General features: G+C 39.9%; 1 protein-coding gene across 2 annotated transcripts; it reads right to left on the bottom strand.

Annotated features, from left to right (window-relative positions):
• Positions 1-421: 421 nt before the first annotated feature.
• CBX1 (chromobox 1) lies at positions 422-25,031 on the bottom strand. Of its 2 annotated transcripts, none has more exons than XM_049861487.1 (5): positions 24,822-25,031; positions 4,769-4,945; positions 4,119-4,296; positions 3,249-3,343; positions 422-1,002 (listed from the first exon to the last, which is right to left on the bottom strand). In XM_049861487.1, the coding sequence occupies exons 2-5, from the start codon at positions 4,906-4,908 to the stop codon at positions 858-860; spliced, it is 558 nt and encodes a 185-aa protein (XP_049717444.1). In that variant the 5' UTR covers positions 4,909-4,945; positions 24,822-25,031; the 3' UTR covers positions 422-857. The 2 variants fall into 2 exon arrangements, with proteins under 2 accessions (XP_049717444.1, XP_049717445.1); XM_049861488.1 differs by having other exon boundaries at positions 24,960-25,025.
• Between the last annotated feature and the right edge of the window lie 1,663 nt (positions 25,032-26,694).

Genomic DNA, 26,694 nt, shown 5'->3' with positions numbered 1-26,694 from the left:
ATGACTTCTTATTGGAAAAGAAAGGGTCTTCTTGTCAATTTCAAGAATTAGCACCTCTAAGACAGAATAATCTGCCTGTGTATACTTTCCAATAAAAAACATTTCCTCCTCAGTCAGTTTCCAACTCCAGAATGGCAGCTTTGGAAACTTACTGGCTTAGTCCTTTGTAGGGGACCCCAGTTAAGCTCAGGCAGGGAATACCTTGGCTTATGGGTTCCAGGCATTCAGAGCTTTTAAAACAGTCTCTCACAGTCCTCATTTATGTTGCCAATGACTTTTTTTTTTTTTTAAAAGGCTAGAATGTTCTGGACATAGAACGAAATCAATAGTTGTTTGTTCTATCGTTTCACCATTTCCCCAATCAGGCCCCAAATTTTAACAAAAATGATTCTACCCATCTCCCTTCTTCCCTACCCATCCCTCCCACCCCCAAATAATACACCAGTAATAGCCAAAAACTACACACATGCTACGTTGTAAAAATGCAGAGTTAACATTATGGGGAAGAAGGCTATGGGTTGTGGAGATGCTCTTTGAAGATCTACAGTATCTCTTTGCTCTCCCACACACCCACTCTGTAAGTTTTGTCCTTCATAGAAGGCCCTTTGCTTTTCTCAGCAAAGTGCAGAATGGGTTGCCTTGAAACACTTACCCCTTCCCCTCCACTGGGATGGGTGTGCGATCTATACAACATGGAACGGCTTTAAAGCACTTGGGCTGCTGCAGGGCACAGAAACTATACCGGCTCTTCAAAGGACATCTTCTCAAGCCACTTCTATGGTGTCAAGACAAGTAGAACTCCTTCCCTCCCCACTTTAAACCCACGGTCATGTGACAGGGGCTGGTACTCAGTAGAGTTAATTCTTGTCATCTTTTTTGTCATCATCCTCCGAGGGGTAGGAATGCCACGTCAGCCTTTCCTCATAGAAGGATATGACAACCTGTGGGCACTTGACATTGGCTTCCTTGGCAGGGACCAGGTCAGCCTCATCAGAGTTTTTCCTACAGAACAAAGCAGACAGAGACTTTTGAGATCCGTGGCTGGTAGCCTAACTTGGGTCATCCAAGGGATAGGGCTTTAAAAATACTATTTTCAGAAGAGAGAGGCTAGAGAAGGGTGCTAACATGGCTCTAGTAGCATTTACTGGCAGTTTTTAGTCAAAGGACATTTGAGGGATCCTCTCATGCTCAAAATTCCCTTTGGGTATCTTTGCCAAAAGTTGGGTCACCTGGCTCAAACTTTCACATCTGAACCTCTGGGAAAGCTCCCCTCCCCCAGCCCACCTCCCCAAATCATGATTCTCTCAATTCTTTCAGGGAAGAGGAGAGGCTGCCACACCATTCCAAATATCATATCCCAGTGATAAAAGCCCGTGGAAAGATCTTGGCTTTGTAATAGGATTTAATTTCTTACTGTATATAACCAGAGCCAATGCAGGTGGACATTTTCTTGCTTACTCACATTACACTATGGAATACTAACAAATGCCATGCTCACACAAATGTGGCACAACCCCCAGGTGCTCTGACATGGTGCTTCAATGCTAGGAGGTGGGAAATGAGGAGTTTGTTACTACTAATTCTGTATATTTTTTCTGAATTTTAAAATGTCCTCAAAATTTGGAAATTACACATTGAAGGGGATTAGGAGAGTAACTGTATCTTCAGGTCATGGGAGTGTCCTAGCTGGAAGCAGTAGCACAGGGAGGGCAGGAGGTATATGATGGGATCTCTGACAAGGCACCACCCAAAACTTCCAGCAACAGGTAAACCAAAGCGACACAGCCCCAGTGAACCAGAAAAAAGTAAGCCTATACGATATGTTTTTGAGCAATGGACCCAAGAGAATGGTAAGGAAAAAGATGTTTAACAGTATGGGGAACCTGAAGCAGGCTTTCCTTTGTTGACAGTTCAACAGCGCCCTCTGAAGTAAGTCTAATCATTTCACTGCACAGAAATATCTGCTATATTTGGGAATGGACAACTTATCTCCACTCTCCAGGAAAATTACTTTATAACAAGCCTAGTTTTGTAATCAATGTCCAATCTTATACTCTAGAGTTATATTCAGCTGTAATCTTTGTACACAGTAGTGAGTCACCAGAAAAGTAAAATTTTAAGTAACATGAAGGTATTCCTGTAACTCGAACTGATCACATGCAGACAGAGAAAGCACATTTCAGCTAGGTTGAATAATTTCTGGTACCAATTCTTTTCCCCTATATGCAGCACCTTAAAAATGAACTTTTCTCCTACAGGGTATTAGTAAATCAAGTCAAAGAGGGTCATATTCAGTAAACACCTAGGGAATTCACAGGAAGACAAAAGAGGGCTAGCTAGTTGTGAGATAGGCTTCTAGTGGTGCTAAAGTTAGGCCTCTCAGGTCATTTACTAAAGGAGAGGAATTAATATAAATACAAGTTTCACAGAAGGTTCTAGATTTACAAAAGACAACTAGAGCTCCTGGAATGCAGTCTTCATCGGCAAAAGCTTATTCACTCCTAACTTTATATTGTAAGGACTGAGATCCACTTTGAAAAAAAAGGGGGGGTGGTGGCACAAACATCTTTTAATGAGCAAGGGAAGAAAAGCTTCTCTTTGAACAGAAAGTAATGAAATTATACAGAATTTTGGGTTAATTACAGTTCTCAAGATAACTGCCTTCATTAAGCTGTTTCATGGGGTATTACTGTCTCTGGTATTTATACTCCTAACGGAAAAAAGTAGGCTAGCTCTGTATTCCTTAAAAGTAAAAGGGCCCTGCTGACCCCTACTGGCTGATTCTGGAATAGAATCTGCACAAATCAGAAGAGATATGATAATCCAAGACAAAGGAAAAGCTACTGAATGAAATTTATTCCTAGCCCTGAGAAGTTAACGCCATCTCCTTGGGCCAGCCCGATCTTTATTAAGGAGGTGGTAGACGGGGAGGGTGATCCAATCACATTTCACATTTTCTCCTTCATTTACAGAAACGAAATGTGACTCTTCCCCATACCCTCTCCAGTCTAGATTTTCTCCCACCTCCTAAAAAAACGGGCAAAGATCTGAAAGTCCTAAGGGCCCCTACCTGTAACTCATGAGTCCAAGTTGGCAGTCAGGCCGAGGGTCACTATCGAAGGACTATGTCATCTTAAAGATTTCACACCTGGGCGACTGGAATTTCCAAGGTCCAGCTCTTTTCCTCTGGCATGGAACAGATGGGGAGAAGAAAAAAAACAACTCCACAGAGCCGCTGGCAGACTCACCATTTCATCAGGAACATGAGCTCGCCACTGGAGTCTGTAGCTCCAATAATCCGCTCCGGCTCCAAACCCCGGGCAAAGCCTCGTGGCTTTTCTGACTGTAAAAACCAGATGAGTAGAACAATTTTATCTATATAGGACACTTGTCAAGACGGGTTATTCCTGTTTCCCTGGTTAATGTAATCACAAACTCTGGCCAATATCTCATTAATACCTTGGTTCCAAGTACTAGGCTTTTTTAAGGCTCCTTCTGAATGATTACTCCATCAACGTCTGAAGTGCTTGAGGTTTTCCCATATGTAAAAAGGGACATACATCTCAAGCAAAATAAAACACTCACAACCGTCTCTTCACCCTCAAAAGATAATTTAACATGTTGAACAAGTCAAAATATGTACCTCAAACCTTTAACGACTAAAAAACATTCAAAGTTATTTACAGGAATAAACTTATTTGAGCTTGTCTGTCCCTGGTGGCGTAGTGGTTAACTATGGCTGCTAATCAAAAGGTAGGCAGTTCTAATCCACCAGGTGCTCCTTGGAAACTCTATGGGGCAGTTCTCCTCTGTCCTATAGGGTTGCTGAGTCAGAACAGACTTAATGGCAATGCATTTTTTTGGGTCCCCAATAAGTGTTACACTCATTGCTTCTGTGCCACGGATAAAGAGTAAAAGTAGATCATGTGGCTTCTCTCGACTATGCCCCCAAACACTTTGTAAGCATTAGCCTATCTAAGGCTCCAGAAGGACTGGGAGGAGATGGCCGCTGAGATCCAAGAAGCAGCACAACATAATTACTCAAATTCTCTGGCCTTCAAGCTCTTTGACAGCAGTGTTAATTCTGGGCTAGTAAAAACTCCTACTTCTAGTCTTACCTCTTCCTTCTTCTTCTTTGGTTTACTTTCCTCTCCCTTATCTTCAGAGTCAGAGTCAGCTTTGCGCTTGCCTCCCTCAGATTTATCTGTCTCATGAGCTGTTTTCTGTGACTGGAGAAACTCAGCAATGAGGTCGGGGCAATCCAGGTTCTCTTCTGGCTCCCATGTGTTGTCCTCACTGAAACCGGAGGGCACAGGGAGTCACACTTTCTACTCAAAGTTAGCATACTAATACTAGGAATAAGCACAGAACAAAAGCTGGTCTTCTTAGAAAAGAGAAATTAATAATAATGAGTAGTTAGATTTCACTTAAGACCAAGAATCTGGGAAAGCTGAAACTTCTTGGGGACTTTTTAGTACAAACTGAAAGGTCAGAAAAAACATGCCTCCCTCAGAGGAAAATTACTCTCTTGGCAAACTTGGACATCTCTGAAGCCACACACAAAAATGCTCTTCAGAAATCCTATTATGTCTTGTATTATAGTTTGCGCACGTAGATCACTTTCCTAGTAACACTATAAACCGTGAAGGTGTGAACCAAGTCATACTGTATCTATCCACCAGAGCATCCTAAGCCTTGCATATTACTAGACTGCTGATAAGTATCTGGAGACTAAACAGATGGGTCTACCTGTGTCAAGCACACTTACTCTGAGAAACCCTTCCACTTTAGGAGGTACTCTACTTTGCCCTTTACCACTCGACGGTCGAGAACTTTTTCCACCACATATTCTTCTTCCTCCTCTTCTAGCACCTCCTCCACTTTCTTCTTGTTTTGTTTTTTCCCCATAGTGCCCGCCAGCTTTCTGGTGTAAAAGGTGACGCTGCTAAAATGATAAGGGAAATAAAAAGGGCATTAGGGCACATTCTTCTTGGCTAGGTAAATATTTGGATGGTGAGAAAACCAGGGACATCATAGATGACTTTAATATTGTATGCTGCCTGTATTAAACGTATGCCCATTCACCTTCACATACAACCAATAAAGTTTTCTCCGTTAGGAAAGTGAGTTCCTAAAACAGTCCCAGCTAATCTCATAGCAAAACTTCTTTACTCTTGCATATCCATTTAAAACTTTCATATTCATTCTAATTAAAGAAATCTTCTAATACTCCTGTCACCATAAAACATGGTACCTAAAATACTACATTAAATTTGCCTTAAACATAATGTACATACGTACATACAGTCCTCTGACCCATATTTTCTTATTCTCTGTGTGTTTTCCAATTTATCACTAGACTTGAATGTTTAGTGTGGGAAATAGCTTGTCCTATTTATTAAACATTTAGTTTAACTTTCCTTTTTGTAAATACATATATAAGCCATTCCTCTGCACTGTTCAAACATCCTGTTTTGAGCCTCTGTAAAGTTCTTTATGCAGTCTTTTCTGAATGCCACCATGTGTTTACAAGTCACAAGTTTCTTAACTTCCTATTCTACTTAGATTATTCATAATTTATTTCTAAGACTGAAGAAACCTCATAAAAATGCCAGAATGACCACAATATTCTCTAAACTGGAGCATTGCAATAATTTTGGAAAATTAGTGGGAAAACATGGTAATAATCACAGATAACAGAAATTGAGTTTATTCATTTGTAAAATACACCATTGGACTGGAGGACTTCTAACAGTGTTTCAAGTGCTAAAAATTCTAGTTCTCTGTAGTCTTTCATCCAACTCTTTGACTTTGATTACCGGTTTGTGTCAGTAGATGGCGCCATATCAATAAAACAAAATTGGCCGACAAAACTGGCTGAAATCTACAAATTGATGGTTAACAGTTGCCCAGAAGGAGATATAAAGACTGGAGGATGGCAGATGATCCAAGACAAGAGTATTACCCTGTTGAAGACAATGGCTATTTGGGGTTAAACTGGTTATTCCCAGCATCACTGGGAAGAGCAGTCTTATTTAGCATAAGCAGAAACTCTTCTAAAACCTTTAAAACTGGCATGTACAGACAGAATACGTTTTAGAAAGAGTCCATCTACAGACTATATGAAAATCAATGTATACTTTTAAAAAACGTCAGGGTAATCATTATCAATCAGTTATATTATTTATAGGTATTTAAGCTTACAACTCTCAGATATTCCCATGTCTGCATATATGAGCAGTGGGTGACTTGACTAAAACAAACATTTGCCTGGCTACTAGAAAATTCTAGGCATTGTGCTGAATATTGGAGATTTAAGAGCATAAGAAATGGTCCCTGCCTACCTGAAGCTTAATGTCTCCTAGGTACAAATTCAGACACTTCTTCCACTAAAGGTATTCTCAAGTCTTGCAGAGTGGCATAACAGAATGTTTCCTGAGGTGTTTTCAGTGTAGCCCAAGGCTCCTGCCCACAGTTTAGAGCTATCTGCCTGAACACAGAGCTGTGCTAAGATCAGAGCAGTTATCTCTTCAACACTCTTCCTCATTACATTCCCCAGTATACTCATATACTGAAGACTCAGCTTTTCTTCCCTCCCCTTGTCTCCTCTTTCAGAGACTGGATTTTTCCTTCTGTTACTGCACAGACTAATCAGTGGACTGAATGTAATCTTTGGCTAATTCTTGGCTAGCTTCCTTATGCCTGTGATTTTGGGACTGTACCTTCTTCCTAGTGGCAGATGCCTTCAGGTTTCAGGAATTCTGGTAGCCATATGACAAGTGTTAATTTTATGACCAAAGAAAAACCTAATTATCCCTTTGCATAAATGCAGTAGTGTTTCTTGCAAAAACAAGCCTTACTCCTTGCCTGCTTTCTCTATCTGTTGAAAAGGCGGCAAGATTCACTGTCGGTCTTTGGCTATAGCACAGAGAAAAAATAAATTATATCGACAATCACTTTTTGGTTACAAGGGCTACCACCATTCCCTACATTAATTTGGACTTGGAACTTGGAAGATACTCCCTTTCTCAATAGATAGAAAGGAAACAATGGGTTATGGACCATCCAAAACAGTAACAGTACCATCAAAAACAGTAACTATCACCTGTTAACCCTGCATCCAAGTAATTAAAGTTAAGGAAGTAAAGAAAAGGCATTCTATCACTATAGCTTCAGAATTCAGAGCTACTTATTAAAGGCTCTGTGTTACCTACATTAGTAACTATTTGTCTTACTTCTAAACCCCCCCCCCCCCCATTGAATATAGCCTATCTTATCCTGCTACTATGAACCAAAAGGGTCAGATTAGTTTCTGGCTTATCTCTAGCTACTGCAGGCCTCTCCTCCCTTTATCATTAGCATAGACCCAAGGAGGAAGAGTCAGGCTAGGATAAGTCTATAATCCTTTAGGTTAAGTAAAGAAAGCCCGCCAAATGGGAAGTCTGAAGTAAGGCCTTCCCCAAATTTTCATCTTTACTTTTCATCTTTACTCACTTAACTCATTGTCCTATAAGTAACTCAAATTTAAGAAGTAAACAATGTAGAAAACAGAATCCCTGCCTCTGAGTTTTAACTGTTTCATCCCAGTATCAGCCCAAAGAGATTCTTTATACTTGAGAATCTCAGCCAGGTCTCCCAATGAGAGCTTTTTCTTTGTTTACAGCTGGCTCTATCTGGTCCCAAGTGGGCTACATTTCAAGATCAGTAGAGGACTGGGTTACATATGCAATTTGTTCTTCCTTTAGAATCTAGTACCTTCAGAGGAGCCATGGGCCCTCTTTAAACATTATGAAGGGCCAATTAGTCTTGTTTCTAACTGGATTATTTAAAAAGAAATCCCATCTTCCTGAATATGGCAGTCTCCACACACCAGTAGGGACATATGGAGGGACAACTCTACTGGAATTGCTAGGCAAGGAAGCTTCAAGGTAACTCAGGTCAGTGTAGTGGCACAATGGTAAAAATACCTGTAGCCAACACTATTTGCCACTCTCCCTAGCATCCTGGCAACCAAATCATTTATGGCATCAAAAGTGTCGTAATTGTTGAAAAAGCATCGAAATGTATGATAGAACATCACAAGAGGTGTACATGAGGGCCAACAGTTCTAGAGTAAGTCAGAAATCTTAAACCTTGATGATCCTTAATTTTGACAAAATACTCCCAAGCCTTTTTACTAACTACCACCTTTGGTACTAGGCAATTTAACTACGTGTTTTTCTTTCTGAAAAATATTTATCAATTAAGTATCTTTTTAATGTTGTGAGGAAGTTTTGTGCTGTTAGGTAACTATTTATCACTACAGGATAATTGGTCAGGGATTTAATCATTTTGTTGGGGATTCCCAAAATGTCAGACATTCATAGCTCCCTTCTCTTAGGCCACCTTCTCCAGAGAGGAATCCACCGATTTCCTGCCTGGGGGAGGGGCTGAGCCAGAGGGGTTTAAACCTAGCTACCAATGTTCTTGAGGTCAAATTCAGTAGGGCCCCCTGCCCTTAGCTCTGCATGATGTCCCCATGTCCAGAGTCCCTCTGGCTCAACCTTCAACTCAGAGCACACCTCTAGTATTCTACTAGAGTTAGGAAAGAGGTAGTTTCTCTCCTGTGTGGTACAGAGAAAGGGACCTGTGGTTCTAACTCCCTTTCCGACACTTTTAACCATTTCTTTTTAAGCCTCACCTGCACCCCCACTGTCAGAAATACCTAGTGTGGATCCAATTCCTGAGTCTTCCTGAAATCCTGCGGTACAATATGGCTCATACCTTCTTGGCTTCTAACTCCAACCTTGCTTAGTTTTCAGCTTTTTCTGATCAGTTACTACTCCCTGACCTGTTTTCCTGGTATCTCTTCTCTGCTTGTCTCCTCTCCTATTTTTCTTGTCCTTTAAAATATCTCTTTCATTATTTTACGGGTTTTTGGGAGTGAAATTCATGTGTTCAACCAGGGGTGTTTAAGTATCTAATAATAGTCATAGTGAGTGCTAGTTACTATGTGCCAGAATTATTCCAAGCATTCTGTTGTTGAGTGCCATCAAGTTGATTCTGACTCATAACGACCCTGCTAGACAGAGTAAAACTGCCCCATAGGGTTTTCTAGGCTGAAATCTTTATAGGAGCAGATTGCCAGGGCTTTTCTCCCACAGAGCAGCTGGTGGGTTCAAACTGTAGACCTTCTGGTTAGCGGCCAAGCACTTAACCATTGTGCCACCAGGGATACAAGCATTTTACTCAGTTATTATTTACAATAACCCTAGAGTTATTTGTCAGAGCTAGTAACTAAGAAGGCCGAACACAAACCTAGGAGCCTAGCTCTACAGCATACACTCTTAACCACCATGGGATCCTCAATGGTCTTACTTGGGTCCTAAGGCTTATTACAATGTTGCAGACAAAAATCCTAGAGTTAATTAAGTTGCTATACTTTTTAACTAACTATTTACTGAGTCTGCCATGAACCTTCTCTGAAACCAAAATGAAATGTAAAATTATGTCAGGTTTTTTTTAAAAAACAAAATTTAGAATACTGGGGCAATAAAAGAAAAGTAACAGTTGATGTGCTTGAAAGCAAAAACTCTCAAAAAAAAATTCAACATCATTCAACCTGGACCTTCTTTGCATTAGCAACGAAACTGGGAGCACTGCTTCAAGGATCCTTAGCTTAGCGTTCCTTTCACCAGAAGCTAGTACGGGCACCAGAAGCATGATTATGGTTCCTTGGCCTGCTTAACCAAACACCAAGATAATCAGTAAAGCAAAACTGGCGTGACTCCAAGCCCTAACGCACAGCTGTCTTTACCTTCTCTTGTGCTCTTTTCTCTGACCCAGGCAGGAAAACAAAGTAACAGGCTCTTATAATAAATAGAAAAAATAAATTATCTTCCAGTATAAGACAGCTGCGAAAAAAGAAGTAAATTCTGGATAAAAAACAATAGAAAGTTGAAAACAATAAATTTATCTGTGAAAAGAATTATAAGATTTCTGAAGATACACTTAAACACCAAAAACCACTGTGACGATTTCTGTAAGTAGTGCACACATTTTGTGCTCCACTGCTAACCTAAAGGTTGGCAGTTTGGACCAGTCAAGCAGTACTATGGAAGAAAGATCTGGCAATTTTTGTCCATTAAGATTACAGCCAAGAAAACTCTATGGAGCAGTTCTACTCTGTAATGCGTGGGGTCACCGTGAGTCGGAATCGACTACATGGCTACAGGTTTTATTTATAGTAAGGTTCTAGGACAAACTTCAGAGATTGTAATTTCAGGCTTAGTTATTATAAGTGCACTTTTTTTTTCCCCCAGCCAATCACCCATTTAAGTGAACAACGGTCTTTCTACGAACTCAATCCTTCTACTGAGTTGAGTCAAAATATGGGAGTCATCCTTCAGTCTTTCCCCTTCAGCCTCTGTATTTCAATCTCTCACTAAATCCCGCTGATTTTCTTCAAGTATCTTTCAAGTCATGCTTTTTTCTAATCCGACTGCTACTACCCAATTCTATGCCACCATCTTTTGCCTGTATCACTCCTAGCCCAATTCATTCTCAAACGTAACCACAGATTTCAAAATACACATCTCTTCCTATCATTATCTGTGGGTATTTGAGCTAGAGACCCGTGATTTAAGCTATTAACCACAATTACCTTGGCCTTTGCCCCAGTCTTCACTTAACCAATTCCCTTAACTTGAATATCACTTCCTTGTAATGCCTTCCCTGAAGCTGCAGACTAGATTAACTCTTCCTTTGAACATGCTCCTACAGTAGTCACTCATTTAACATTTACTGGGTGCCTATTGTGTGGCAAGTCCTGGTGGCTCAGTGCTTAAGAGCTTGACTGCCAACCAAAAGGTCAGCAGTTTCAATCTACCAGCCGGTTCTTAGAAACCCTACGGGGCAGTTCAACTCTGTCCTGTAGGGTTGCTATGAGTCTGAACTGACTCGATGGCAATGGGTTTGGTTTTTGGTTTTATTATGTGTGGGGTACTGGAGAACTGGGGTGAACAAGCCAGACAAAATCCCCTGATCTCTTAAGAGTTTATACTCTAGTGTGTGGACATGAGTGGGGATGCATGCATGCTGTACAGAGAAAGACACTGACAATAAACAAGAAGATATCAGTGACAAATGCACGAAGAAAATACCTTTAAAGTAAGTAACATCTAAACAGAGATCCAAATGACAAGAAGACAACTCAGTAAAGATTGGAAAAGCATTGCAAGCGTAAGAACAGCTGGCTAAAAAGTCCTAAGATAACAAGCTTGCTTTATCTGAAGAACAGAAATGTGGCCAGGTGAAAAGCGCTAGACTGCAGGAGTGGCAAGTTGTGGTTCAGAAGACAAGGACCAGATAATAATTATTGAGCGTATCACTTCCCACTTCATTTCTTTTTCCATTTTCTGTTTTCCTTTCCCCCTCTTTTGCCCCTAGCTTAGGTCTAAGACCTAGCCAATTAATGGCTATAAAAATGTATAAATGAAGTCCTACTAGCTTTAAATACTATTAAAAAAATTCACCCCTTGTTTGTCAGTTGTCATACTGTGGTGGCTTGCACGTTGCTATGATGCTGGAAGCTATGCGCTACTGTTACTTCAAATACCAGTAGTCACCCATGGTGGACAGGTTTCAGTGGAGCTTCCAGACAGAGATTAGGATGTAAGTCCTGGGAATCTACTTCTGAAAATTAGCCAGGGAAAACCCTATGGATCAAAATGAATATTGTCCAATATAGTGCTGGAAGATGAGCACCCTAGGTTGGAAGGCATCTGAAATAGAGAGGACGCAAAAATGGACTTGAGCTTCCAGTGACCGTAAAGATGGTGCACGACCAGGCAATGCTTTTGTTCTGTGTTGTACATGAGGTCATCATGAATCAGAACAAATCTGACAGCAACAATTAAAAAAAAAAAATCAAGAAGCATTTACAGAGAACTTAGGTGGAATACCAACTCATTCTGGATTAGCACTGAGAAGTCCCACATCCTGGGAACCCCCTCACACCCAGCAAATGGGGGATCTTGGTCACCGTAGTGGATATGTAGACACAGAAGTAGTCTCTGAGAAGCCCTTGAGGGTAACGAGCAAGAAACATTTTAAATCTAACCAGAGGTGCTTGCTTGGCATGACCAAAATCGTCAATGGCTAGTTCAATTTCAGAACCATTCTGTTGTTTTTCTTCTCCTATACGTAACTCCTGTTTAGGTATTTTGTTTTTACATACACTATGAGGAGGAAGTTCACCTCTTTGTTATAGTTAGCAGAATGTGTCCAAGGAAATCTGTGATAAACAGATAAGAAACTCTTGTAACTAACATCTTGTGACTTACATATATGATTAATAAGAAAAATGAATATCCTGTGAACTGTAACTAACCTTTAGAAGTAGTTTGTCTAGTTTCACATACTTGTATTTAGGTGATCAGGCTCACTGAAACCCTTGAAACTAATTCTTTCAGAAAACAATCGAAGATTAATGAACATGTCCTGTTTCTGACTCCAGAGGTCTTACATGTAGTGTGGGTGGGTATCCTGGTTACAGGGTCATGTCTCACTTACCCTATGATTATCTCAGCAAAGTTTCTATTTTTCTACTCTTTATAATGTTTGAGCACATACCGTTTGCTTTTAAGAATTGTGTATTCTGACATAAATGTCAACCAATCAGAAAAACCCACCGTAAGTTCCTGATATTATAAAAACTTCCCCAAAATCTTTATCATACTGCTTCTGCAACCCTGCAGTCGCACTGCCCCAGCTTGAACTGCATCTATTCCTTTAATAAAACTCTTTACGTTTACAGAGTAGCCTGTTTCACTCTGACAATTTTTGATGTCAGAATTGTGCAATTTGAAGGTGCATTATCTTCTGGGAGCCCTGGTGGCATAGCGGTTAAGAGCTCGGCTGATAAACAAAAAAGGCTGGCAGTTTGAATCCACCAGCTACTCCCTGGAAACCCCATGGGGCAGTTCTACTCTGTCTTACAAGGTCGCTATGATTCGGAATTGACTTGACAGCAACAGGTATTATCTGAGAAACTGAGGACCCGGGCTTCGGTGGACCAGCACGTTGACTTGGATTCAACACCTCTACAGAATCTCGGAAGCTGTCTTAAGATAAATAACCTCTCGAATTTGAGCTCCGTTCCTTTTGTAGTGTAAACCCTTTGAGTCTTATTGAGGGATCTGTTTTATCTTCACGAAGGTGAGTGAAATTAGTTTCACTTTGTACTTGCAAGTCTGTTTTGTGGTTTCTGTAGAATCTATTTCCTTCACCAGTGGCAATGGGAAGGATCTGTTTTCCGCAAATATTGTCTGGTCCTTGCAAAGTTAACTGTCTTACAGGGATTCAAGTTTGTTCTCTGGGGAGTCTCAGGCTCCACAAGAAACAAACTGTGGACATAGGATGTCATGGTGGTCACCACCAGCTTCAGCTGAATAAAGACTCCCATGATAGCATAAAGTGGGGCATGGGATGGGCCAGACACTAGGCTGCCTGCCAGCTGCAAACAAAATTGCATGCAATAAAAGCACAGAGTAAAAACAAAACACTGCCCAAAGCCCCACAGTGAACCCCATCAGGAATTGTTGAGTCTGAGAATCCAAGGTTTAAAGAACAAACTCAAATGTTCCTGGGAAAATGGGGAATGCCAATTCTATGAGCAATTTGGGTCCCCTCTCCAGGATACCCACCCACTACATGAACAAATACTTTGGTTCCTCAAGGTGTATGTTTTTTGTCTGTTCGGCATGATCATTACTAAAGACAGTCAGGAAAACTAGAGTCATTTGAGGATTCTTTTGATTTATCTAAACCTATTTTTCTACACAGTAAATTAGAACACGGGGGCTCCCAAAGTGAACAACAGTAGGATGCCTATTTTGATTGGTATTTAGAGGCCTCCAAAAGACACCAAGATAGCAAAATTGCTTCCCTGCAGGATACTAAGTTAACTAAACAAAATAATGAGCTGCAAAGTCAGGTTTCTATCCACTTACTCCTGCTGCTTTGGTGCCATTTACCCCTTTGCCAGCTGTCTTCCTTATACCCACCTTTACCTTGTCTGAACTCCTTTCTTCCCTGAAAAACCTACTGAAACCTCTCTACCTAAAGTTAACAAGCTTCCACAAGTTACTTTCTCTCCTTGGCCTCCAGCTAAGCTCCACGCAATCATAAAGGAATTTCTTAACTCTCGTGATGATTCTCAGGTATGCTTAAGAGACTAGGTCTCTAGCGGCAGAACAAACTGTGTTCAAAAAAAGAATGAAACCAGTTTTGTATAGTTATTATGAAGGAATCCCAGTCTTTTAAGATTTGACTGGGAAACCAAGTTTCAACCTAATTCTTAACATCCTTAATAAATGAGCCCAATTTTCCCCCACCAGGGCACTGGTTTGGGGTTCATGTTTAAAAACACTATGAGCTAAACATATTTGAAATAAATTAAAATTTCAGTGATCACTTTAGGAAGAGGAATTTCCCTTTGTGTTGTCTTTTCTTTCCTCTGGGCAACCTGTTTAATGTTCAGGTTTTGCCAAAGAGTTTGATGTTCCTCTATCTGAGACTTTGGCAAGTTAATGAGTTTATCTAGGACCTGTTTTTCTGTTGAATTGGGTCCATTTCATCTGAAAATTGGATACATTTTAAAAAACTAAGTTCTCCATACATTTGTCTTACATAATGTTGCAAACAAGCCTGAGTTTTCAACTGGCCTCACAGATCGGTGAATGCATGCAGTTTTCATGTCTTGTTTTGTGTTTGAGTTTCTATCTTGTCTCAAGAAGTCATGCTATTTAGAAAATACATAGAAAAAGGATAAATTGTTCTACATTACTTCTTTAAAGGATTTTATAAAGCGTGCAAAAGATGGGATTATGAAAATATAATTTACTACCCCTAGATAGTATTATTAAATTAGATCTCTTCAAAGAACACACTGTAATTAGTTTAATGATAAATGAGCACTTATATAAATTAAGAAGTCCTAATATTCCCAAGAATTAATGAAAACAGTCATTGTGAAAAAAGGTTTTAGGTTTATCTCAGCCTTGAAAGCAGAATCTTAAAAGCAAAACCTTTTTAAGTAACTTAAACTAGATATGTGTTTTATTTTTTAAAAAGTGGCAATTTTTATTAATTCCAGAATAAGAAAGAAGACTAAATTGCTTACCAAGAGAATAATAAAAAGGAAAATTTAAGACAAAAGAAAAATGCTAACTTACATTTTTCAGAAATTAAGTAGATTCCCATCATTAAGAGAACTATAAACAAGTTCTCTCTATTGCAGAGGAACTCTAAGAAGCCAAAACACAGAAATCATGAGACACACCTATATAAAATGGCAAACATTTAAATGAAAATATAGACTATCCAAACAAGCTTTATTTCTTAAACAGTAACTGTACTTTGTGGTGTACAGGCTTAAAACAATTTCCAAGATCTTTAGGTAACTTACCAACATTAAATTAATAGATATTTGTTATAATTTAAGTTTACATATTTTTGCTTTTTATGCCACAAATGTATATATATACACACACGTCTGCTACTGAGTGTGTTCATTTTTGCCACTTTAAGGGTTGTATTATAGGAAATGTACAACAAAGACAATGTTTAAAAGTTTATTAAAAGAATTTATTTGATATTTTCAAAGTTTTTATCTGCTATGGTTAATTTATGAGATTTTTAAGAACTTTAATGTCAAACAGCATATAAACAAAGAATTAGGTTTCCTGCTGTTAAAATAAAAAAATTTTCTTTAATTACTAGGTTAAAGCATTAATTTTATTCTTTGTGCAACTGAAGCCAAGCGTTCAGTGTCTCATTAGAATAAGTTCCTGAGTCAAAAAACCAAACTGCATTTATCTTTAAGATCTTTGGTTAAATAACTTAAGTATTGTTTTTCAGTGACCTATAATAAGCTCTGACAACTCTGAAACTTCATGTTAAGTCACAAAAGATTTGTTCTGTTTTATAAAGGAAAAAGTGCTAAAAGAAAAAAGGTTTACTTAATGTTATGAGTTACATGAAACATCAAGAGAAGTTTCAAATTTGCTTTGAGTTAAAATTTATGTGTCAGTAATGTTTGCCTGATATTAGACCAGAAGTGTATAATATTATGTCATAATTTTATTATTTCAATTGCCAACTTAGTTTCCTTTGACTCCAGAATCATCAAAGCCATTAGTTTTAACTAGGGTATTCACATCATTTATCCACGGAGTTTTTATCATTATTTAGATGTCTAAAGACTTGATAATCTTGATATAGTTTTAGTATATCCTATTTATACCTCAAAATTATTATGCTATATCTGAAACTCTTTGAAAATAAGGTTAAGCATTATGTTTACGGATATTTTTGTCTGAAGTTTCTTCAGCTTTGCCTTACTTTTGCAATTAATTCCCATCAGGTCTTTCCTTTTTAAGAATTATTATTGCTATAAGTTAACCATAGACATTTTAAGTTGTCATCTTCAGATATATCTTACTTTGCTAATTCACTGAAAATGTTTGACTAAAATATTTAAGCAAAAATGGACTAAATCAAGATTTCTAGAACTCATGTAAAAGCAGATAAGGTTTTCAGACTGCTGTTTATCTAGAATTACATGGAATCAAAATTAACTAGCAAAATAAAAGAATTACTATAAGGTTTATATGAGAATATTGCTGATGTTTAATATTATATTTTGTAATTACTAGAAAGCCCATGGTCTTCCCTTATGTCACTTATGTTGATTCTAACATTATTTAACCCGAATTGTTAAAATATCATCAATCTTTAATCTAATACTCTAAAGAATATTTTTCACAGATCAAAGAAGTCTTTAATGACAGAAGGTTAGAATCCCAAAATCTACCTAACATTGTCTCAGAAGACTTTGCATACTACAAAAGACATTAACTAAAAGACTCCTTATAACCTCAGTGGAAGGGACCCTATTTAGTCCTTCTCAAAAACCCCTGCACAGCAGAAATGGAGGGAGTCAACCTGTGGATTCATCTACCACAGCTGAAGAAAGCTAAAACCCCTGCTTAGATTGCCCAACCCACTGGACACCTGAAACTCAAATTTAAACATTTACCAGGACAGAAGTAAATGACTTCAGAAATAGAAAGCTGACCCCAAGACCATGGAACAAGATCTTGCAAGTCATTAAAATTTTAGTATAACTAACTGACATAATTACTATTAACTAAATTTGTCTTTTCTGCAAGTAACCAAAGGGACATTCTTTATCATAACTGTTATTTTTGTTATTTGGTTTATTGTACCATTTTTAGATAGTTTCTCTCCATTATGAAGCTTTTCTCTAATCTCTCCTAGCACTTGAAAAGAAAATGCCCTTATCAAACTAACACAGTCAATGGCAAGTGTGAGTAACCTAATTGTTGGATATGACATTTTGCCCCCCAATCCATCCCAGATCATTCTGACCCTCTCATAGCTCCGGTGAGAAACTACAGAAATACACCTAACCACACTATAGATTTTAAGAAACCATTTAAGAGGGCCATTCGTGTCAAGCTACAGGACCCTCCTGAATTGACAACTCACCCCTTAGTTCCTTGTGTCTGGGTAGACCCCACCAGGTGCTCTCACCCAGAACAATGTACTGCATGTTAACAATGCTCAGTATGATGCCTCACTAATAAGTAATTGTTTTGCAAATGGTCAAAACTTACCCATTTGTACCCAACTCCAGGATCATTTAGAGTTTAGATTATCTATTTGTAACAATTCAATCACTAACAACCAGCTTGAAGCGGCCAATCAGATTATTCCCTTTCCTAATAAACAAACTGGAACTGGCATGAAGTGTGCCCCTCTACAGGTATGTTTTTCTATGTAGGGGATCCACTTATTTAAGAGGAAGGTCCAATGTTGAACCTTATGCTTGAGCTCTGCCATGTCTAAACAGATGGAATATGTGGGATATATGCACCCTAAGAACTCTTAGCATTCCATTTAATATCCACTAGTATGATTTTTTTTTTTTTTAGTATGATAGTTTATGCTAGCCCAGTCATTTAAAATTAATATCTGTCCAAAACAGAGAATTCACTCTCCCTGGGAACTCCATCACAGACAGGCCTGGATGGGGCTAGTCATTTCTGTTAGCATTTGTTCCCAATTATGGTATTTTACAGTTAGAAAAATCTAAATCTGTCCATAACTTATCTACCACTATGGCCCACCTTACTGATAATACTGCCAGCAGAATGGCTACCCAATAGAAATCTTTAAAATCTCTTGCTAAGGTTGTTCTTGACAATCCAACAGCCTTAAATTTCTTACTAACACAGCAAAGTAGAGTCTGTGCAGCTGCCAACACCTCATGTTGCTCTTAGATCAACACCACAGGGGAAGTAGAACAAGATGTTACTAAGATTCCCTACAAAGCTGATTAATTACACACAATACCACCCATGACTGCTCCATCCTTTTTTGACCTCTTTAGCTGACTACCCCCATGGAATCAGTTCTTGGCTATACTCCACATCTTACAAATAGTTTTACTCCTTTTAATCTTTGTGACTTATCATTATAGGAGTCGTTAAAGGTATAATTTACTGTATCACTAACCTTTGCAACCTCATAACCTTAGCTTTTCAAAGAGTTGTGTATCTTCAAGAGACCGACATTTCCAGAATCTCTGAATATGTGCCCTAGTGCTGGCCACTTTGTGTAATATCAAGTTATTCCTCAAGGTTTGGCCTTTAGCTCTAAACACCCCTCACGAGACTATCACAAGAAGCAGAGTGCTTAGCTATACCATAGTGAAGAAAAGGATTAAAATGACATGTAGTGCCTGGCTACTATAAATTGCAGTGACTGGGGTCTTAAAAACTCAATAAGCAGCCACCCTAAACCTCCAACTAAGGCCATGCAGAGCACAGCACTCTTATAACAATCGAGATTGTAATCAAGGAATTTCTATGAACATTCTTATCAAGAGGAGGGAATGAACAAGAGCATTTTAAATCTAAGCAGAACTGCTTGGCATAACCAAAACGGTGGACAGCTAGTTCAATTTGTGAACCATTTTGTTGTTTTTCTTCTCCTCTAGCTACATAACTCCTGCTTAGGGATTTTGAGGATGAAGTTCATCTCTTTGTTACACTTAGCAGAATGTGTCCAAGGAAAGCTGTGATAAACACAGATAAAAAACTTTGGTAACTAACATAACTACCTTGTGACTTGTGTATATGACTAATAAGAAAAATTAATATCCTATAAACTGTAACTAACCTTTAGAAGCAGCTTGTCTAGTTTCACATAATTGTATTGAGGTTATGAGGCTCACTGAAACCCTTGAAACTATTTCAGAAAATAACTGAAGATTAATGAACATATCCAATTTCTAAGACTACAGAGGTCTTACAATCATGTCTCACTGACCTTGTGACTGTCTTAGGTTTCTACTTTTTATGTTTGAGCACATACTGTTCATTTATAAGAATTATGTATTCTGATGTAAATGTCAACCAATCAGAAAAACCCACTATAAGTTCCTGATATTTTATTATAAAACCTTTTCCAAAATTTTCACCAAATTGGGAATGCTTCTGCAACCTTGCAGTCACACTAGCCCAGTTCCAACTGTATCTAGTCCCTCAAAATCCTACTTTTAGAAAGTAGCCTGTTCTACTCTTTGAAAGTAATAGCATAATAACTTGCATTTATTGAGACATAAATAATGCATATAAAGGCATTTAACTCAATTATCACAACAACCCTATCATTAAAAGCCATTTCATAGATGAGGAAATAAAGGCTTAAAGCAAAGAAAATTTCCCAAGGTCCTCCAACGGTAAGGCACAGAGCCAGGACTGAAAGGCAAAAGCAAATAAAAAGGTAAACAACGGAAGTTCAGGTCAATAACAGGAGAAATGACAAGAGAATGTAATAATTAGCGAAGTATAAGAAGTAGCCACAAAGCACTACAGGGCAAGGAAGAACTGGCTAGGGTGATTAGGGAAGGTTTTGAAAAACTGGGATTGAAGCCAGGCTCCACTCTTATTTGAAAGGTGGATAGGAAGAGGGCAATTTGGCCTGAGGAGCTATTGTGAACAAAAGCTTTGAGGTGTAAACCAGTTTGGGCTGAAGTAGGCTGAATACAAAAGTGGTGGGTAACCCCTAAAATTTCTACAAGGCCCCATCCCCCTGAAAAAAGAAAAAAAGGCCAAACTCTTCAAGGTAACAAATAATGCCCTTGGGTTCCAAATTATCATTCCGGATAAATACAGTCCTACTTCCATCACAGTAACTTACACTCCAGTCAAAAGAGAAAATGTAACTACTGGTGATAACCTGAACACACCCTGAATGTTTCCTCCATGCACAACTTTGTTCATCTACTAAGAAGTGTGCTCTTGTACAGAAGCAGCAGTCAAAATCCTACTCATCTTTGGACAGCTGGCTTAAATACTATTTCCTCCTTGAAACACACTCAAATCTGGCTAAATATTATCTGTTTTCCTTGGGGTTTCCAAAGTACTTTGTTTCTCTTTTCACTTGGTCACGCAACTAAAAGTAGGTTTGGGTGCTATGAGTTGGAATTGACTCGATGCCAACGGGTTTGTTTTTTGGGCCCCTAGACAAGTTGCTGAGTCTTATCTGGGTAATAAGGATAGATGTCTCAGACTCAAATAATCAGGGAATAGAGGTCCAAAGCTGTTAGCTTTTTAGAGAATGATCAACAAGATCAATCTGGTAGATAAGCCCTAAACAGAAAAGAAGGATGAAATATCTTTGCTGAAAGCATACCAGTCATCAAAAGGCGGGTGAAGGCATGTGTAGTATATTCAGTTCGGAGTTCCCCTGACTCATGTTTCTAAACTGCCTTTATAGTCTGTTTGTTAGCTGTGGCTGTTTGTGAAGCAAATGCTTTCCAGATGGAAAACTTGACTGAGCAGAAAACAAGAACTTGTGCCACATACACAGTGAAAGGGAGTTTCATTCTTAAAGGCACCCCTGCCCTTGAATTCTACAGGTATGTAAACAGAATTTGAATTTCTAAGATGTGTCCAGAAACTTAGCTAATTCCCCCCCTTTGAGTATGCTTAAGTGGCTGAAACTACAGATACTGCTTTGGGTTGAGAGGCCACAGGAACCAGGCAAATGTTAGGACATAGTGACAACTGAAGAAAACCTTTCAAGGGTTTTGATTAGGATAAAATAAAAATGACTAGAAAGCTAGACCAGAATTATGACTAAAGTGGGATTTAAGATAGAGACCAAAGGATTCACAGATAACAAAACAAAATCAGGTTACTAACACACCAACCTCCCAAATAACATAGTTCTGTCAGGCTGTCAATTCGTTAGCTATTATTAAAGAAAAAAAGGCACAATTTCACAGACAAATTAAGTTGCCCAGTACTGGTCAGAAAGTCATAAAAGCTAAAGGCATAAAAGATTTAACACAAATTAATCGATTAAAAAACTGACAAGACCTAAATTTTGTCTATATTTGAATAAATTTTCCAATTAACCCTGGGAAAGCTATTCCATTTTTCAGTAGATGTCACTACTGGGAAGTTCTTATTATTATTTAACTCTATTCAAAGGACACCACAAATTTTCAAGATGCTTTTAAAACAAAATATTCAAGCTATACAGCTTGTTGTTGAAACCCAGAACCTGGGGTCTTTCATAGTCCTTCTCTTGTTAGTTGCCTTTGAGTTGATTCTGACTCATGGTGACCATGTGTATGTAGAGTAGAACTGTGCTCCATAGACCTTTTGGAAACAGATTGCTAGGCCTTTCATCTGAGGTGCTTCTGGGTGGGTTCAAATAGCCAGCCTTTCAGCTAGTAGTTGAGCGCTTAACCATCTGCACCACCCAGGGACTCTAGTCTTTGCACAAGGTATTTTAAACGGCCAATTACACAGTATGTATACTGTCATGGATTGAATTGTGTCCTCCAAAAATATGTGTCAACTTGGCTAGTCCATTTTTGTAATCTGATGTAACTGTCCCCCATTTTGTAGTATTGTATAATTATCCTCCACTTTATGTGTTGTAAATCCTGAACAGGATTAGTATGGAGTGTATCTTTTGAGTAACACCCTTACTAAAGGGTGTGACTCAAGTCACCACCTTACTCAAGATACACCCTTACTTGAGTCACATCTTTTATCATACAAGAGAGAGAAGAGAGCAGATAAGGGAGGGACCTGACTACCACCAAGAAAGAAGAGCCGGGAGTGGAGCACAACCTTTGGACCTAGGGTCCCTGCACTGAGAACCCCCTAGACTCAGGGGAAGATTGAAGCCAAGACACATGGAAATCTCCAAGGACCACCAGACCCACAGGTGTTGAGAGGAAACAAGAACCTTCCCCTAGAGCTGACAGAGAGAAGGCCTGCCGCTGGAGCTGGTGCCCTGAATTCAGACTTCTGGCCTCCTAAACTGTGAAAGAATAAATCTATCTGTTAAAGCCATCCACTTGTGGTATTTTTGTTATAGCAGTGCTAGATAACTAAGACACATACGTTTTCTGTATTTAAAAACAGTGCATGTACATTAAAAAATGAGGCTAATGCAAGTTTGCCAACAACAATAGTTCTACTCTGCCAAATGTCATAAATCTAGAACAGGCAAAAGGACTACATAAATGCACATTAATTAATTATATTAAGTAACATCTGCACTTCTCAGAAAGGATCTCAAATCCCTATTCATTCATTCATCAACAATCTGAATGGTCTAATAAATATGTACCAGACACTGGATGAACAAGAGGCCTAACACCATTTTATGGGAACCTATAAACTACAGGGTCGCTATGAGTCGGAACTGACTCGACGGCAATGAGTTTGGGCTTTTTTTGGTATAAACTAGCCATTAGCACTTCACTCCAAAATTCTTCAGAGATAACCTATGAAGTGAAAATATATCAAATACAATGCAAAATCTCCTATACCACCACAGAGAGTATATGAAAAAGGGAAATTCTGCTGGATAAACCACTGTAAAATGATAAAAATTCATTGTGTCTTTTTTTAAAAAACACTTCCCTGGTCCCTAAGATGGGCATAAGAAGATACGACTGCTTCTTTTCTTTAGTTGTATGGTTGGAAAATTGTAGGTATCCTGTATTAAAAAAAAAAAAAAAAAAAACCAGTAGAAGGCTAGAGTACTCTTACTTGTTCTCTTTAATTAAGAAGCTAGAAGCACCAAGCTTCATGCTGCTTATATTTTTAATGAAAAACAATTTAGATTACAGCAGCCAATGCAAAAAAAAAATCACCACAGAGAAAAATGGAAATGACTGAGGATCCTCCACTGCCCTGAAGCTTCATTAAGGTGTGACCAGTTCCAATTCAGGTGCCTTTCAATCATACTACTTTCCATATAAATGTCTGTAAGGGAGGAACAAAGGCACTAATTTCCTGATTTTTTTTTAATTTATGTATCTATTCCAAAACCTTGGACCTTTCAGAACTATCCCAAACTGCTGACAGGATTTTTCATACAATTAAGAAAGCGATCTTATCCCTAGATGGCAGTTCTGGAATAAACGATTATTTTTGTAAACTCCACCTCAATTTAATTAAACCAATACAGTCTGACCATAACACAAACACACAAAACCCCCTCAGCTAAAGCTTAGTACTTAACTTTTTTTCCAGTGCTTTTGAAAAAGGGTAAAGTATTGCCCACTTTGTATTCACATTTTGTTCTAACAAGGCTGGCTAGAAAAACATTTGGGGCCCCCTCCCCCCCCAAAAATAGCATCTCATATACTTTTCTCCTTTGTCTCCAGATTTCCCACACCACCTCACCGTCTCATTATCTGACTCCATTCCTTAACTATGAACCCACCGACAAATTTCTACAATTTTACCACCTCCTGTGAGACCAGCAACAATCCCAGATCAAAATTTATGGAACTGTGAATCAAAGCAAGAGTTGCACTTAGGCTGTTTTGTTTTGAATTTCCTAAAGGAATCATGAAGACAGTAAAAAACCTGGAAAAGTGACGAAAGCGAGTTTTATTCATTCTTCACACATTATTCTTACAGTCTCCCCACTGTAAGGACCCATGAGCAAGAGCGGCCAGCTTTCCCCTTCCACCCCTCACAGAAGCACCCTCGCGGCCTCGGCTCCACTTATCCTAACAGCTCCTCCCCTTCTAGAGCCAGGACAGGCAGAGAAATATTTCCTCCTAGATCCACCCCCATTTATTCAAGTTACTTCCCACCCCCTGCTTACACCTAGGCCAGCATATCTCCTCCTCCAACAGCACCCCCTGGGCCGCCCAGCGCCCCCTTCAAAGCAACTCAAAGTTACTTCTCCGTAGCCCGCAAGCGAAAACGCCTCTGGTAGCTCCCGCGGACCCAATTTCCTCAGGTTACAGCTCTAAATCTAGGTCTCGCAGTCGTCAGCCTCTCCCCACGCGTACCCAAGCAGCAAAGGTGCCCCATCTGTCCCTTTCCCAATTTACTAAAATGTTTTCTCTCCAGCCCAATCCACAGCCGCCCACCCCAACCCAAGCAGCATTGTCTCATCTACTTGGCCCTCGAAGAGCGACCCCCGAGTACTCGGCCCACCCCGAACTGCTTCAATCTCTTCCTCAGGATTCGCCGCCCCGCCCTCCCCATCCTTCAAGCGGCCGGCGCTCAACCCTCCGAGCCAGCCGGAGAGCTCTGCGCGGGAAGTGGAGGGGAAGGGCGCGGGAACCTGAGAGGGGGCCCGAGGCGCTCCCCGCCCCCAACTGCGGTCGCGAGCGCGCAGCCCCTCACCCCGGGTTCCCGCCGTCGCGCGCGCGCTTCCCACCCCCCTCCCCCGTTCCCCGCCTCTAGCGGGCTCTTCACCTCAGAGCAGCGCCCAAAAGCCCGAGGGGAATCGGTGCCGCGCTACAGGCGCGTCGCGTCGGGCCGGTCGGGGGAGTGACGCCCACAAAAGCAACAAGGCGAGGAGCCGCAGTCGAGACCCTCACTGAAGCGACGTACCGAAGGCCCGGACCAACGGCCTTCCCCCTCTGCCGAACAAAAGAGCCTCGCACTCTGCGCTGCCCGCCCCCCTCACTGCGCAGGCGTGACGACCCGTCGCACAGCATCATGGGGCTCAGAGTCGGCCCAAGACTACAAGTTCCGAAGTGCTCCGGCATCATACGCCGCCACGCACAGCATGCGAAGGCTTTAGGGAGGTCTTCGGTAGCTTGGAGGGTCTTTGATGGTGCAGTGGTTAAGTGTTTGGCTGCTAACCTAAGGGTTGCCGGTTCCAATCCACCAGCCGCTTGGCGGGTAGAACAGGGAAAGATGTAATAGTCGTTTCCATAAAGATTACAGCCTTGGAAACTCTAAGGCAGTTCTACCCTGTCCTGTAGGGTAACTCCGAGTCAGGATTGATTAATGGCAGTGGGTTTCAGTTGGGTCAATAGTTTGGAACGTTGCAAATTAGAAATTTTGAACGTGTAATTCATATCCTTGACTCATTTGACTCTTACTAGGTTCTTCACCAGAATTTTATCAGCTCTCCAGCGCTCTCCTTACTGTTGAGATTACTTCCTCTTGGAGGCCTTCTTTGATCCTCCAGACTAGGTAAGGTCCCCTGGGTAGGTGTCATCAAGGCATCCTGGACTTACCCTTTTCATTGGCTATGCCAGTGAGCACCCCTCACCCAGCCACACCGAAGAAACATAGAATCAAGCAAACCACGCTTGTTGCGTTTTGAGATGTATTCTGGTTCTCCTGATTTAAACTAGATTGCTGTCCCCAAACCCGTTCAAATAAAAATTCCATCTCCCATTGTAACATTCACCCCCCACTTTATGTCACACCCTTCTTTATGTCATTAGTTAATATCTGTCTTCCCTTCTGGAAGCCAAGCTTCGGTGAGGACGGAAACCCTGCCTTGTGTTGTTCACTGCTGTATCCCCAGTGCCTAGTGCAGTCCCTGGCATTTAAATGATTAAATGAATGAATGACATCTCTGCCTCCTACCTAACAGAAAACAGAGGTGATCAAGCTTTTCTTCATCTCTTCACTCCAGATTTTTGGCTTTTTTTTTTTCTCTCCCTTACTTTCCTTTTCCCTGTCCAGTTAGGAACTATACAGACGGAACTTCTAAAGGTGACATTCTTTTTTCTTACTTTAAATAGTAAACTATTTCCCTAACCGGGGGGAAAGGGGAAATTAAAAGTCTAGTGCATTTTACCCCAGAATGCAGAGGTCTGCATTTATATAAGTTTTGCTGAGCTAGGCACTGTGCAGGTCTCTGGAGAGTTGCCATGTAAGAAATCCAGCCCAGAAATATCATAATAGAGTTTTGCTGAGAGGCTGTTGGGGATGCAGAGACAAGGGCAGTTCTTCCTGAAACATTTGGGTTGGATGTGCAGTGCCGGGTCCCTAAACACTAAAGCAGAAACTTTAGGCTTGAAAGTTTGACATCCATCCCTGGCAGAATTCTACAACAGATTATTAACGAGAGCTTTTAGCTGATTGCAGATTAGCATAAACCAGTTGTGCCTTCCCACCAAAAAATGAGAAAGTAATATTTGGCAGCCTTAATTCAAGAAGGGCATAGAGCCGTGATGGCTCCTTACTTAGAAACATGCACGTAAGAGCCTAAAGTTTGCATTAACAATATCCATTTTGAAAGTCCGTTGGTATTAAATAGGTTTAGCTCTTTTCCGATAAGAATGGTGACATTTTAAGTTATTCAGACCCTCAGAGTTCTACTTCT

This window comes from Elephas maximus, chromosome 19 (assembly GCF_024166365.1).
Source record: "Elephas maximus indicus isolate mEleMax1 chromosome 19, mEleMax1 primary haplotype, whole genome shotgun sequence".
In the NCBI taxonomy this organism is placed as follows: domain Eukaryota; kingdom Metazoa; phylum Chordata; class Mammalia; order Proboscidea; family Elephantidae; genus Elephas; species Elephas maximus.
The sequence above is the reverse complement of the archived record's forward strand: the minus strand, read 5'-3'. Positions and strand labels throughout refer to the sequence as shown.

Excerpts from the sequence above, each read along its gene's own strand:
- CBX1 (XM_049861487.1), bottom strand. The coding sequence starts at position 4,908 with ATGGGGAAAAAACAAAACAAGAAGAAAGTGGAGGAGGTGCTAGAAGAG. Across the intron at positions 3,344-4,118 it reads CAAAGAAGAAGAAGGAAGAG|TCAGAAAAGCCACGAGGCTT; the intron begins GTAAGACTAGAA and ends TGGTTTTTACAG. Across the intron at positions 1,003-3,248 it reads CTCATGTTCCTGATGAAATG|GAAAAACTCTGATGAGGCTG; the intron begins GTGAGTCTGCCA and ends TTTGTTCTGTAG.